The 15,294-nt window shown below is 41.8% G+C and overlaps 1 protein-coding gene across 1 annotated transcript; it reads right to left on the bottom strand.

Moving 5' to 3' along the window:
• Nucleotides 1–78: 78 nt before the first annotated feature.
• Nucleotides 79–14,333, bottom strand: LCA5L (lebercilin LCA5 like). The gene is made up of 8 exons (XM_056483949.1): nt 14,292–14,333; nt 11,021–11,232; nt 8,981–9,495; nt 7,887–8,024; nt 6,195–6,273; nt 3,438–3,541; nt 3,026–3,152; nt 79–1,523 (listed from the first exon to the last, which is right to left on the bottom strand). Exons 2-8 carry the CDS (start codon nt 11,181–11,183, stop codon nt 934–936), a joined length of 1,716 nt encoding a protein of 571 aa, XP_056339924.1. The 5' UTR covers nt 11,184–11,232; nt 14,292–14,333; the 3' UTR covers nt 79–933.
• Nucleotides 14,334–15,294: the final 961 nt, after the last annotated feature.

Below are 15,294 nucleotides of genomic sequence, written 5' to 3'. Positions count from 1 at the left end.
TCATCAAAATCCAAGCCAAAACAATGCCCCCCATGTTTGTGCATAAGGAAATACTGTTTGAATCACCTGGACCAATTTGTTTTTCTAATTATTTTTCTCAACCTTGGAAATGTTGCTGCAAGCAAGTTCAGCTCTGAATGCCTTTGTCATCCTTAAAAGCTTTTGTAGTGTAATTTTTCCCATTTTTAAAAGTGCTACTGCCTTTAAAAATTAACAGAATGCCTCTAATTTTTCCAAACTTCACATGAATTTAACAAGTATTTAATGAATTACTGTGAGGAACAAAACAATCCTCCTCCCCTCGCTTACATAACCTTAAACAAGGATTTTTAGAGGCTTTTTGGGGACTGGCTATGCCTGACTTCTCCAAAACAATGCTTTCCTCTTGCACATTCATCTCTGGATGTCAGCTGGGGAAGTTACCAGGCAAACTGCTTTGATAAGTTCCAACAGTGGGAAAGAATGAGGCTTTAGAGGTTTCTAATGCTCGTGAAAACAATGTAGGAGCAAATTATTTTTATTATCTGCGAATTCTGGAAGCTGTTTGGGGAGTGAAGGAATTAAAAAAGTGTTTTCTTTTATTGCATTGTTGGTCCTTACCCAGCAGTGAACCTTATGAAAGCAGTGAGCTGACAACCACCCAGCTTCCAAATTCCAGCTCCTTGGGAATGCAAAAACCTGGAAGTTCCTAAACAAGGACTAACTTTTACCTGGTAGCAGTAAGGAATTCTTAATACAACACATTTTTGTGATACACACTGAGCACAGAATGGATTGGATTGTTTTGGAAAAAATCATGGAAAGCAATTGCCAGTACTTGTAAGATTTAATAAACAATTAAAGTAAAACACTTGTTTTCTAACAATCTGACTGTTGAAACTTTCTAAAGGTAAGCTGATAACTATCATAATTGTATATTCTCAGGAGATGGTTTCAATGAGGAGAGCTGAAGTTTGGGATTTGCCAAGCAGCCCTCACTTGTGGACCCTCACCCTTGTGCTGCTGGAACTCGAGGGGGTGTCTCCTTGCAAACAGCCCTCCCCAGGGAGCTCCATCAGGTGTTTTCCTCTCAGCAGGCAGCAGGTGGCTGCAGCCCTGCCCAGCCTGGGGGATTTGCCCAAAGGAAGGCTCATAAGCCCCAAAGGAAATTTTCCCCCTGCTCTCAGCAGTGTCCCTGCAGCTCAAGCTCCCTGCTTTGCATTTGGCACCTGAAGTGTGGAGACCCTGATGCAAATTCTCAATGGCTTCTGTGGAGATGAATTTTTTTTTCTGCCAAGTGGGGTCTTTGCTTGGAATTGCACCTTCACTCCTGGCTTTCTTACTTTGCTGCTCAAATGGTTTTTTCTCTTCTTTTTCAACTTCTCCCACTGCCTCTCCCTCTTGATTGTTCTTTACTCTGTCACTTCGAGGATTTTGTTCAGATTTCATCAGACTTTTCAACTCCTGTTCAAAAAACTCTGTCTCTTCTTCCATTTCTTTAATAAATTCTGAAAAACTGTGTTCTTCCATCAGTAGTTTGCCCCCTGAAATATTGTGAGGTTTAAGAACATGAAGAGTTATGAAGCTTTTTTTTTGTTTCAGTTCTTATTATTGATGGTATTTCAAATATCATCTATAATAAATACAACAGCATGGGACAAGATTTAAACAACATAATTCTGCCACTGAACCCGGGTTAATATCTTTATTTTTACTTCTTTCATGGTGTTGAATTTAGTTAAATGGATTTAGCTGCCCTTATGTACAGTAATGGCTGAATACAGTGCCAGAAAAATCATGTACAGTGCAACAGAGAAACCAGGTGAGATCTGAACTCTTAATTACCACTTTCTGGCTTTTAAGTGGAACTTAAGAGATGTGTAGGATTTCCTTAAATTCACAACAGAGTTGCTTGTGGGAAGCAGAATATACAGGAGCTCTCTCTGGAAATGAGAGGGCTCCAGTTTTCAGCAGAAAAAGGAACTGTGTACAGAAATGTTATTTATCTGTGCAGGGACAACTTGTAATGGGCCCTGTGCTCTGCAGAAACTCACAGAATACCCCCAAAATGAGACACAATCAAAGCTTAAAGGAGAAATAAGAAGTTGTAGGAACTAAAAAAAAACCAAGTAAGGATTCAATAACAGTCTATTATCAATGAGAGAAACTCAAATTTCACAGATTTTTCAGAGGTTCACAGGGAGCATTGTAAGACCTGTGTTTTCTGTCAGTTTTAAAAGGGCATTTTAAAGACAAATGCTGACTTTGGTTGTCTGAGGGGCCCTGGAAAGGCAGAGTACAAACCTCAGGAGTTAACATGCAGGGTTACAGGGATGTGACCTGGGTAAATGAGTGACCTGGAGGTCTCCTGCCATTTGTGACATGTTTGGAATGGTGGCACTCAGACCTTTTCCTAAAAGCCTTAAAGGAAATAACAGGAATGTCTCTAGAAAGACAAACGTGAATGAGGGAAGAGCAGTAGCTTTTTCTTCCCTCTGTTCTATAGAATTTCTTCAGAATAAAGATGTTTACAGATGAGTCCCTTCCATGTAACTTTTCCATGAGAACACAGTGGCTGAGACTACACAAAATCTCTTCCCAGAGATCACTAATGAGGAGCTGCTCCCAGCCCTCACAGTCCTTTTCCTTTTCCAGCCATGGAAATATGTTCACATCAGTGATGAAAATTCCCAGCTACCATTGTGAGATGCATGTTTGATTAGTGTGGATTGAAACTGTTAATTATCCTGTTACAGACAGAACACTGAATTTTTACCACCCTGACCAAGAAGTGCTTTGGGAAGAGCAGCAGGGTGGAGATGCCTCATCCTGCAGAGCAGCTCTGCTCTCAGTGCAGCACCACCAGCAGCTGTATTTTCCAACCCAGACTGGAAATTCTGGGATTTCACTGATACTTCATCCATCATTTGGAGCTAGTTCCTGTCAGCCAGGCACCAGTGAAGGGCTGTCAGAACCACATAAATTACCAGGACTTCTGGTAATTTGCAAAGATCAGATAAATTTCTGAGAGAAACATTAAACTTACTTCTGTGGGTCCTGTTAGAAGTTTCTGGCATTGGCACTTTCTTGGTTGCTTGCTTTTCTTTTCTGCCCTGGGCATTTGAGCACACTTCCTTGGCTTTACCTTCTCTACCTTTATTTCCTTCCTTCTCCTACAATTGGCAATTGAAGGCAAAAATAATGATGGAATGCTTGTTTAATGACTTTTAAAAGAACACAATCAGTACAATACTTAGAAAAAGATTGGAAATTTCTATTGCTGTTACATCATTTTGCATCACAGCATTATTTCTGTACTGTAATCACACTCATGCAAAATCCACATCCAGGATGATGGATCAGGCTATCCAGGCATTATTACTTCAGCTTAGGGAATAAGATACACCTTAGCTGAGAGTTTAAACAGGGGATTGGATTTGGATCCAGATCTTTCCCACCTTTTTTAGCTGGATTGGACTTTTTTCTGTTTCCTGGTGCTGAGACAGCAGCAGTTCTCTAAAACTCTCTTTATCTACTTGTGCTGATCTGTCTACTCTCAGACCTGTTGGATTGAACAAGCATTAGCAATACAGTAATTTCTGGAATCAGGTTGTTGATATAAATAACAGATATCTCTGACAACTGACAATATTGGTATGTGACCAATTTAAACATTTTTTAAAATGCATATCTTAATGCCCTTTAAAAAAGAAATAATTTGTTCTGCTGAATCTATAAATGTTGAAATTAGACACAAACTTGGATTTCTGAGCTTTTTCATCTGTACATCAATGCATCCTAAACATACTTATATACCTAAATATATTTAAAAACATACTACAAAGTCCAGGTCAGATGGAACATATAAAGTTAGACAAGTGTGTCTATGCCCCAAAACCCACAGAGCTTAATTTTTGCTTCCATTCTAGTGCAAATTTGAGAGGTCTGCTATGAAGCCTCAGAGTTGTTTCCTAAATTTGGATCTTTATGGAACCCAGCTCATGGGAAATGCTTAACACTGTTTGAAATATCAGTGGTCTTTGGAAGAGATTCCAAGGGATGACTGACTGAGATGTTCAGATAAATATCGACATGAGATGGAGAAGATGAATATATTGTTGCTTTACTCTGTTTCTGGAATAATTTTGATCAAAGTACAGCAGCTGAGAAAGTTGCTACCACCAGAGCAGCAAAAACGGGACCTTACTGAGAGGAATGTTGGATTTGTCTTTACAAACAAGCTGTGGGTCTGCTGGTACATAAGACCAGCACTAAGAGGTAAAAGAAACAATGGGAAGGATTCCACTGATTGATGAATGGAAAAAGATGTTTGTCTTTACAAACAAACTGTAGGTTTGCTGATAAATGAAATTGGATATTGGAAAATGACAGAAGCAATGGGAAACCTCTATGAATTCTGTAAGAATTAAAAATTAAAAGGGAGGGTTATACATTAGAGGGGAATCTCAGGTATCAGGTGTTCTGGGAAGTCTGTGCCTCTCAAGTACCTCAGCCAGTGGGGAAAGAGAGAGGGAAATGAGGCTGGGAAATTGGGATAAAAAGGAGGCTGCATCCTCCAAAAATCTGAGAGATCCCAGGGGAATGCCCCATGGCCTCTCCCTTTATTCGAATAAAGCAAAGAGACTCCTCTGTCTCCTTTTTAAACATAAACCTGTGGATTTTCCTGACATTACCCACATCCATATCCACAGTAATTCCCAGTTTTGAGCTCAGAAATCAATGGATAAAACCCATAAAAACGGAGCCCTCCAGGTGTTGGCAGCTGGGCGGTGAACGGGATGCTGCGATGGTGCGGGAGGAATTGGTTTGGTTCCCAGCTGCTCCAGGAGCTTTTCCAGCTGGGATCGGCGGGGATTTCCCCGGGATCGAGACTAGAGGGCGCTGCCCCCCCAGGTGAGCCCCAGCCCGCGCCCTGCTCCCGGCCGGAGCTCCGGGATCAGGGGCTCCATCCAATAAATCCACCCAAGGGAGCCTCCCTCCAGCCATCCATCAGCACCGGCAAAAAACACAGCTCCAAATTTCGGCTTTAGTTTCCTGCTGGCTAAAAAAAACCCCCAAAACTTTTGTGGATGTTGACTAGAAAATAATGACCTGCAAAAGCAACTCTTTAGAAATCTGCTAAAGGAAAAATTCAAGTCAATAATGAAAAGGAAAACAAATCATCAGCAGTTTCAGCTCTGGGTTTCCAAATCCATTACCTGGCAGAGAATTAAACCTTTTTCTAAAAATTCCAGAGGATAGGGCAACTTTGCTTGGAAGCATTTCATTACAAAATATCTTTTCTCTCTCCAACTAAGCTCCCTTATCTTGCTTAAAGGAAAGAAGAATTTAAATAATAACAATGTTTTAAGTACCATCATTGAATAGCAATATTCAATTTCTATTGAATACAAGGCCATATGTGAGTAAAATAAAAAGAAATTGTAGTTATGTGGTGAAACTAAAACAGGAATTCAGAGTTTCATAAAAAATGTGTCTGACTTGGGATAAGAACCTGAAATGTGTTTTTCTTCATTTTACACTTTGAATTACCAATCTTCTCCCTGTAGTTCACTGGTGGTTAAGGCAGAGTTAATGGGCTTGTAAAGGCCACGAAGGGGAAAGAAAGAAGCAACTGAGTGTGATAAGATTTTGTATTGCTGCCATGATTTGAGGAATTCTGTGGGCAGCATTTCCAGCAGACAGGTTTGCTCAGTGCTCTTTGGCACCCAGAGGAAGTCAGTCCTGATTTCTCCTTCACTTCAGGAGCAGCAACATTTGATTGTGTTTTCAAGAGGTGCTTCAGCCAGGGAAGTGCATGTTTAGATCATTCCATCCCAAATTCTGGGTGTAGTGGAGGCAAACTGGGGCATTTCAAAGAGCACTGATTGGTTTTAATCAGCTGAATCCAACTCCAGGCAGCTGCCCTTGGAATGCTGGATAGCCAAGACTGCATGGAACAGATATTTCTCCCCAATATCTATGAGCATCCATGTGAAAGAAATATTCTTTACCAAAAAGCTCTTTCTTCCTTGGTAGAACTTAATTTATATTGCTATTTTTCAATCATTCAAGCCCTAAACTTCCTAAACCTTTTCACCTTTTCAGCCCATACAAATCACTTACCTTGGCATATAATTTAGAATAAAAGTTCCAGTTCTAAAACTGGAAGTGTCACTTAACTAAACAAGAAAAGAAGATGGTTACAGACATACTTTGCTCAATTCTGTCCCTCAGGGATTTTGGCATCCGATTTGCATAAATATTCTGTACGTAAAGTTGTCGATCCTTTTCCTAAGAAGAAATAAACACCACTAAGCTTCTAAAAGTTATTTTTTACCCACTTAATTTTCCCATGCTGGGTGAAACCCATCAGGGATTTCATCTTTTGCCAAACTTATGTGGTAGCTTTGTCATTTACATTTTTCCAGACTAAATATTCTTTGCCTTTACTTCCTCATTTTTGTTGATTTTTTTAAAAAATTCATTTACTCAGTCATATGCTCAGGCGGTTCACAGCCTGTTGCTCTGGTGGTGACATGAACTCCAGAGGCACATTTTGACATTTATTTAGCAAGATTCCTCTTTCCTTAATGAAATCTTCCTCAAACACAGAAGATAGATCTCAGTAACACTCTCACCACTCAAGTTTTCAGTGGGAAAAAAGAGGAGCTTCATTTATTTGGGAAAAATTTAAGTTATCCTGGAAGTGGAACTGCCTGAAATAGGATAGGTGCCTAAAACCATGAATTTGCAAGGATAAACTCTGTTCTGGCATAGAAATAAGGTTGATAAGCATGTCTGGTCTTCTTTGTGGTAAATCAATAGAAGATTTTGTTGATCTAAATAGAAAATTCAGAGATCTGGACACACAGAAAAGTGTATGGAAAAGGGATGAAACAGAACTGTTTCAGAGAAGTGTTAAGGTTAGAACTGTGCTTTGGAATAATTTGCATTTTGGGACAGTTTTATATTAGTGTCCCTGAGGTTATCATTGTTCCCATCTCCCAGATCTGCCCATCCAGGAGGAGATCAGACTCTGCCAGGGAAAAAGCACTGCCAAGCACCAGGAGGAAACTTCTGCACCTGCTACACAGGGAAGAGAGACAATCAACACCCCTGTGCAGAAATCCCAACCTCCCTGGAGCCTCAGGACTTGCCTGTCCTGCCCTCCACAATGTCTGGGAAAACTCCCCTTAACAACATCTTCCACAGATATTTGATTCCATTTAGGACAAGAAGATCCCCTATGGGATCACCTTGACATAGAAATGTATAAATAAGTGTATTTTAACTGTGTTGCAAACACAATTTTGAAAAAGCCAAAAGGGATTCCAGGTTTTCTGGAAAGTGTAATGGTTTTCTTCATTACAACTCATACAACATCCCACTCCTGGCAGTTTTGTCTTTAAATCAATTTAGTTTCCCTGTAAGTTTGATTTAAAGTGCTGAACTGGATCTATTTATCCCAAAACCATTTGTGTAAAAACCAAACTTGGAATTTGAGCAAACTCTTGAAACATTTCCATGAGTCTTTTTGTTAAACTCCAGTTTTGCAGGTTGCAATATTTGTCTCATTTTGATTTGTTTCTGTGAGAGAGCTCATTTAAAGTGAGTAGATGAATATATCTGATCCCAATCTGGCAAAATGGTAACTCATTGGTGTGGATTGTGGTTCAGTTTCTGATGCATTAATTTCTGGTTCAATTCATTATTGAACTGCTTCTAACAAATAGACCCCACAATGATGCCAGAATTTGACATTTTGGGTTTTTTTAGTAGGTTATAGACTCAAGCAGGAAACCAAATTCCATTAGTAAATACTATAAAAGAAGCAAAAGGAATAGGAAACATTAAATACTTGAATTTTTGTGTAGTGGCAGAAATGTGGATAAAATCTGGAATACCTTAATTTTTTGGTGAATGACATTAATTTCCAGTAGCAAGTCCTTTGTGGTCATTGTAGCTTCCAGGAGTTTTCTACTCTCACTTGCCAGCTGACGACTAAAGGTGCTGTTGTTCAGCTTCAGCTGCATTTCCAGACTCTTAAAAAATTGACAGATTTTACCATATGGATGACACTTGGAAAAATTTCAGTTCTTGACAGTTTTAAAATCTAAGTGTACGAATATAAGGAAATTTAAGCTTGTAATTGTATTTAATAACAGTTATTATCTTCTAATTATGGTAATACAAATAATATTATAAATTGTGTTGCAAACAATACATGAAACTATACTGAAATATCTGAAAAATTAATTTCAAAGTAAGAAAAAAATCGTTTAAAACCTATTTTCACTAAACAAAACAAAAGGTTTTGGCATTCAATCATAAAAATAAGGGTGTACATTACCTTTCTGATGGATTAATACAACTGTCTTTGAGAAATGTTAAGGCTTTCTATTTAAAGAGATCTACGAACTATGGCAGAATAAGCAGGCTTAGAGTAAAAGAAAATTTGGTGATTTATTGGGTTCTTTATCTTCAGAACCCAGGGCCATGTACTGAAATTCCAGATCCTAAAATTATCTGGTGGACACACAACCATGTGTGCTTTTTATAGCTGCTCACTCCTGGAAAGAGAAAGTTTTTAAAAGGGGGTCTGAATTCAGCTGGTCATATTTACAGTTTCTCTTAAGATTTCCTGACTCTTTATTTAATCCTACTCATAATAGACCCCATAGGAAATAGAAATGGATTCCTGGAGGACCATGAGAAATTTCACTCTTCCAGTTTTGCAGTAAAAATTGTGTCCCTATCCCTTTTGTGCCAGGGTCAGTGAGAGTAAAGAAACACGAAATATTAAAAGGAGATGAATTTTCTTACACTTGGGAGAGCACTGGATCAAAAAGCATCCAGTGTTACAGGATTACATCAGAATCATTCATGTGATAAGAAGTAGCCATACATTTTCCACTATTCCTGCACTCATGATCCTTGTGATTCCCTCTCAGTTTAAGATATTCTACATTCCACAAATACAACAATTTGCAGGCATTACCTTTATCCTCTCATCCTTTGCCTCCAGCGTTTTGTTGAGGACTGCCAACCTGTGATTAAGTTCCTCCCTCTCTGCCAGAGCTTTGTCTTCTGACAGCACAACCAAAGTCTTCAGATCACCTTCAGTTCTCCTCATCTCCGCTTCCACCCTTTTGAGCTCGCTGGCCGTGTTTCTCTCGGCCTCCTGGGACATTTTGAGGAGTGTCCTGAGCTCGGTGATCTCGTTGCGATGCCCGGCCAGCAGCTCCTGCAGGTGGCTCTCTGCGCAGCTGTACCTGTCGAGGGCTCTGCCGTTCCGCCGGTTCAGCTCTCTCAAAGCCTGGTTCTCCAAGCTCGACGCCTCGATTCTCCTTTGCAGGTCGAATTTTTCGTTCTTCAGCTCTTTGATTTTGTGCAGCCTGGCTGAGGATATTCGCTGGGCCGTGGCGTTTTTGTCCTGGTAAACCACGCCGCTGCGCAGGGTTAGGAAGGAGGAGTTCAAACAGGAGGGTTTTGCAGCTGGGCATTTCTTCCCCCCTGCGTTGGGATCACAGGAAATCGGCATCGAGAGACAAAAAACAGTCAAAAGAAATCAATCACTGCATGCTTTTCTGCTCACATAAACTCCTACTACTCATTAACTACTACTCATAAACTGCTCATCCAGCTACAGAGTTGTGCTTTCTTCACAAAATGCCCCAAAACTCTGATGTTGAATGAGCAGCCCGGTCTAGGGGAAGGTTCCCTGCCCATGAAATGATCTTAAAGGTCCCTTCCAACCCAAACTGTTCTAGGATTGTGTAATTCAGATAATTCACAGATAAATGGATTAAATATTTTATATCTCTGTGTCTTTCTGTGGCTGTAGAGGACCACAGTTAGCAGGCAGTGGAGATAAATGGAAATAAATCAATGGGAATCAATTTTCAATCCAAGGAAATCAGTTTGCTTCCTGTAAATGATGCACTTGACTAATGCAGCTACAATCTGATGAACCAAATTCAACCCATCAGAACCTACACCTTGAATAGGTGCATAATTAAAAAAAACTATTTTATTTTACCAGAATGGACTGAGAGGATGGGGAAAAAAGAGCAAATACCTTTCTGCAAAAGCTGTCAGGAGTATTGTAAAATGTATTTCATTTCCATTAGTCATGGACAAGAAAAAATAAACACTTTATCCAAATGATAAATAACATCTACAAATATATAAAATAAATTATCCACCACAGGTAGAAGTCAATAATGACTTTTTGCTAACTAGATATTAAAAAAGTAATTATTTTTTCTTGTCTGCTACTTTCATGCCAGTATAACTTTTTGACAGCAGCATATAATAACAGAGATTATAATGGAGACAATCAGTGCTTCTTCTGGTCTTTTTTGATTGATTTCATCTTGTAGCTTTGGTAAATCAAGATGAAATTTTGAAGCTCAGCAGGAAAAGGGTTGCTGGTTTTCCACTGATTTTTGTGATGTGGTCTGGTAGGATTTAATGTTTTAAAAAAGGATGGTCTAGATGAGAAAAGATGCAGACATGGAGAGATTCCTCACTGGTAACAGTGACATAAATTCCATGTACATTTACATTTGTTCTCTATGCTCATTCCATTGAGGCACAAATTCATTTCACAGGATACACCATGACCCAGCTGCCCCCAAAATGGCTGTTTTCTGGTCAAAACTGACACTTTTGTGCATTATTTTTACCCATTTTCCTTATGAATGGCTTTTTCAGACTCACCAGCTGATGCATTGTCAGAAACCAAAATGTGGCAGAGCCATTTTCTGGTTCTTGGGTTAAATCTGAGGAATGAGGATGCCAAGGGGCTCCCACATCCCAGGTGATTCTCCCTTTGGATCACTGAGTATTGTGGGGTAACACAGTAGGGGATCTCTCTCTCCCCTCCCCTTACTGATGTCTCAAACAGAATTTGTTATATTCTTTCACTAAAAAACCTTTGTCCCTGTCTTGCTAATTACTGGGGGGAAAAAAGCCAAAGAAAGGGAACAATGATAGTTCTTAAAAAGAGTCTCATACTACCAGAAAACAAATTTACCTTTTTTGTCACCTTGGGCATAGAGATATTGTCCACATTTCCTTCTTTCCTTTCTTGTCTTGTCCTTTTTCTGTGTTTCCTTCTCTTCAGTTCCTGGTGTTTCTGAAGGTTTCCCTCCTCTGGCACTTTCAGGCTCAGTCACTGACAAAGCTCTTGGAATCATCACTGGGAGAATGGTCTCTTGTGTCTTCCCTAAGAGGTCACCACTCTACCTGGGATTTCAGAGGATTTCATGTCATAAAAACAGCAATGATTGCATTTTTTTAAGAATTAGACAGCAAATCAGATCACAAAATTAACTAATCCCTTAAAAAAGCACAAAAACCACCTTAGCTGCCATGTTAACACTGAGCAGAGGCTAGAGAAGAACCTATTTTAGAATGCTTGTAAAATGCATTCTAAATATTTATCATAAAATAAATAATTCTAAGTAATTTTCTAAACCTTTCTGAATAACTGTTATGCTTTTTTTTTTGTTTGTTGGTTTGGTTTGGTTTTTTTCCTTTTCTTTCCCCCTCTTTTTTTTTTTCCTTGCCAAGGCTACTGGGAAATGCCAGAACAGATCAGTTTATTCTCCTGGCAGAATTATTTAAACACTGTAGTTCTGGTAAAAATTATTTTTTGGGATATGGCTTGATACCCATTCCATTTTCTTATTATCATGTTCCAATCCACTTCAGGTGAGGAGAGGCAAGTTTTGCCTTGAGCCACAATCATGGAAAGGAATTAGGTTCTAAACACACCCAAATGAGAGATTAAAACACAAAAGAGGCTAAATGTTGGGACCCAAAGTGATAATTCAACTTTTATTTTTTTGCATAAAAGAGGAGAAAAAATAGAAAAGTAGGAAAATATTTGCTAAGAGAGGGTTTTGAGAGTGGCAATGTCACATTCACCTCATAGCAACAATAGAGCCATGGAGAAATTCATCTTTGTTCCCTTAAAATTCATTTATAAACAAAGAATCTTAGACAGTAGAAGGATAAATTGTATATTTGGGGGATCGAAAAGGAGCATTGCAACTGTGGAAAGGAAATTTGAGGGAGGTTAAAATCATGTTTTAGTTCACATGAGTTTCAACACATCCCCTTCACTAACAAAATATGAAATTATTTTCTTAGAACTTTCTAACTCCTTTGTTGGCATTTTTTGCTTTGTGCTGGCATTTCATTTTAAATTAAATTTCTTAAAGGGGAGAGGGGAATCACATAGCTCCCAAAGAAAATTAAAAAACGTAATTCAAGATTGCACAGAACATTTTAGGCTGAATCAAAACAGTTTCATTACTCTTAATTCCTTTGCATGAACAATTTTTCCTTGTGGAATACTGAGGAATGCCACAGTCCTGCTAAATCTGAGGCAGTGCAATAACCCACAAGAGATGAGAAATCATATTTTGACCATTAGGCAAAGCCCAGGTTGATTCACAAATCTGTGTTTGTGTTAAAATTTGATTTGGCACTGCCAACACTTTCTAGGCAAATTGTCTTTAAAGCAAATTACCTAAAATTAAACTTAAAACTACTGCTTCAATTTGTTTTGATGAGAAGTGTGGCCTGAATCTGCTCATCCAGAGCAGGTGTGGAGAAGTAAGTGAAATAGAAAAGGAGAAAAACTGAAGGTGAAGCTGAAGAAAAAGACAGAGATAGGAAGTGAAAGATACTGCAATAGAATTAGAAGGGCAGGGTCTGGAATGGAAAACTCCAGGAGAATTTATGTTGAAAAGGTACAGGAATAAAAGAATTTATTTTTTTAGGGCCAAATTCCTGTGTTGAAGATGAAAATGTCCTGGTACCCAACAGTGTCCACTTGGACACAAAACCACATAAGCAGTCCTATGTCCTGACATCTCCCTCAGTGTCCCACAGTCCCAACCCCATGTCCTGGCACCCCATTAATGTCCCTCAGTCCCAGCCCCATGTCCTGGCACCCCTCAGTGTCCCACAGTCCCAGCCCCATATCCTGGCACCCCATCAATGTCCCACAGTCCCAGACCCATGTCCTGGCACCCCTCAGTGTCCCTCAGTCTCAGCCCCATGTCCTGGCACCCCTCAGTGTCCCTCAGTCCCAGCCCCATGTCCTGGCACCCCATCAATGTCCCTCAGTCCCAGCCCCATGTCCTGGCACCCCATTAATGTCCCACAGTCCCAGCCCCATGTCCTGGCACCCCTCAGTGTCCCTCAGTCCCAGCCCCATGTCCTGGCACCCCATTAATGTCCCTCAGTCCCAGCCCCATGTCCTGGCACCCCATTAATGTCCCAGAGTCCCAACCCCATGTCCTGGCACCCCTCAGTGTCCCTCAGTCTCAGCCCCATGTCCTGGCACCCCTCAGTGTCCCTCAGTCCCAGCCCCATGTCCTGGCACCCCATTAATGTCCCTCAGTCCCAGCCCCATGTCCTGGCACCCCATTAATGTCCCAGAGTCCCAACCCCATGTCCTGGCACCCCTCAGTGTCCCTCAGTCCCAGCCCCATGTCCTGGCACCCCATTAATGTCCCTCAGTCCCAGCCCCATGTCCTGGCACCCCATTAATGTCCCAGAGTCCCAGCCCCATGTCCTGGCACCCCTCAGTGTCCCTCAGTCCCAGCCCCATGTCCTGGCACCCCTCAGTGTCCCTCAGTCCCACACCCAGCCCCATGTCCTGGCACCCCTCAGTGTCCCACAGTCCCAGCCCCATGTCCTGGCACCCCTCAGTGTCCCTCAGTCCCAGCCCCATATCCTGGCACCCCTCAGTGTCCCTCAGTCCCAGCCCCATGTCCTGGCACCCCTCAGTGTCCCACAGTCCCAGCCCCATGTCCTGGCACCCCCTTAATGTCCCTCAGTCCCAGCCCCATGTCCTGGCACCCCTCAGTGTCCCTCAGTCCCAGCCCCATGTCCTGGCACCCCCTTAATGTCCCTCAGTCCCAGCCCCATGTCCTGGCACCCCTCAGTGTCCCACAGTCCCAACCCCATGTCCTGGCACCCCCTTAATGTCCCTCAGTCCCAGCCCCATGTCCTGGCACCCCTCAGTGCCAGCCCCATGTCCTGGCACCCCATTAATGTCCCTCAGTCCCAGCCCCATGTCCTGGCACCCCATTAATGTCCCAGAGTCCCAGCCCCATGTCCTGGCACCCCTCAGTGTCCCTCAGTCCCAGCCCCATGTCCTCCCCTCACCCTCTCTGTTCCCCCTGTCCCCCTGGCATCCCCAGGTCAGGATCCCAGTCTGTCCCATGTCCTCCCTGGCGATCTCTCTCCTCCTCCAGCCCACTGTGTGCTGTCCCCTCACGCCTCACCAGCCGCCATCACCGGCCTCCGTCCCCGTTCCTGTGGGAAATGGCGGCAGCACCCTGGCAGCAGGTCTCACCCTTCTCCTCCCTCCTCCCTCCCTCTCCCCTCACCCCAGACCCAGCAGAGGAGCCTGTTGTGCACTTCCACCCTCACATTTCAGTACCACAGTGGGGTTTTAATGGGAATTTGGTGATGTGGCTGTGCCCTGGCCATGGAGGTGCCTCACGGCCTGGACGCGCCCTCAGAGCACACAGGCCGGACCCAGCAGGCTCCAAACTCAGCCTTAAACTCAACATTCTTAAATTAAAAAGGGGAAAAATCCCTTCAAAACGAAGCCATGTTTGCCTTGGAGGCTGCACACAATGGGAGCCAAGACCCAAAGCCCTCAGGAGTGGAATTTCCACGTGCAGCTCAGTGTTTCGGGTATGAAGCCAAGCAGGAGCGAGAGTTCACTGGAAATCTGTCCCCACGATCCCCATGGATGTCTGGTGACACAATATTCACTGCTGTGAGGACATGGTGTGACTCCTGTGCATGGAGCTGTGCAGGGCCAGGAGTTGGACTCGAAGATCCTTGTAGGTCCCTTCCTACTCAGAAAGAAGAATCACTTATTCTGTGATTCTCTGATAAATTATTAACGTGATTATCACAAGGCTGAGCAGTATTCTGTGAACCCCATTGCATCCTTTGGTTGTACTTCTTCAGGGCACAGCAAACCAAATAATTTGGAAACATTCTATTCCAAATGGCCAGTCATTTCCCAGCTATACTAACATATAAAATCTGAGAAACAAGCATGTGTAAATAACTTCAGGCAATAATTAATGTTTTCTCACTGGGCTTTTTTTCATGGTTGTTGTTCTTTTTCAGGAAAATACTCTGAAAATACCTGCTTCTAATAGGCTTGTTGCTGGACCTCCTGTTACTTCTTAAAAGTAAAAAAGAGATGACAGATGGTGAGCCACAGTAAACTACCCATACTGTTATTTTTAGTTTTCAGTGCAGTTT

The sequence above is a fragment of the Oenanthe melanoleuca genome, chromosome 1 (assembly GCF_029582105.1).
Source record: "Oenanthe melanoleuca isolate GR-GAL-2019-014 chromosome 1, OMel1.0, whole genome shotgun sequence".
In the NCBI taxonomy this organism is placed as follows: domain Eukaryota; kingdom Metazoa; phylum Chordata; class Aves; order Passeriformes; family Muscicapidae; genus Oenanthe; species Oenanthe melanoleuca.
Note: the sequence above shows the minus strand (reverse complement) of the source record. Positions and strands in the feature narration are given on the sequence as shown.

Coding starts and splice junctions, on each gene's coding strand:
- LCA5L (XM_056483949.1), bottom strand. CDS start 11,183: ATGATTCCAAGAGCTTTGTCAGTGACTGAGCCTGAAAGTGCCAGAGGA. Junction 3,542..6,194: donor GAGGGACAGAATTGAGCAAA/GTATGTCTGTAA, acceptor TCAATCCAACAG/GTCTGAGAGTAGACAGATCA. Junction 3,153..3,437: donor GTCCAATCCAGCTAAAAAAG/GTGGGAAAGATC, acceptor TGCCAATTGTAG/GAGAAGGAAGGAAATAAAGG.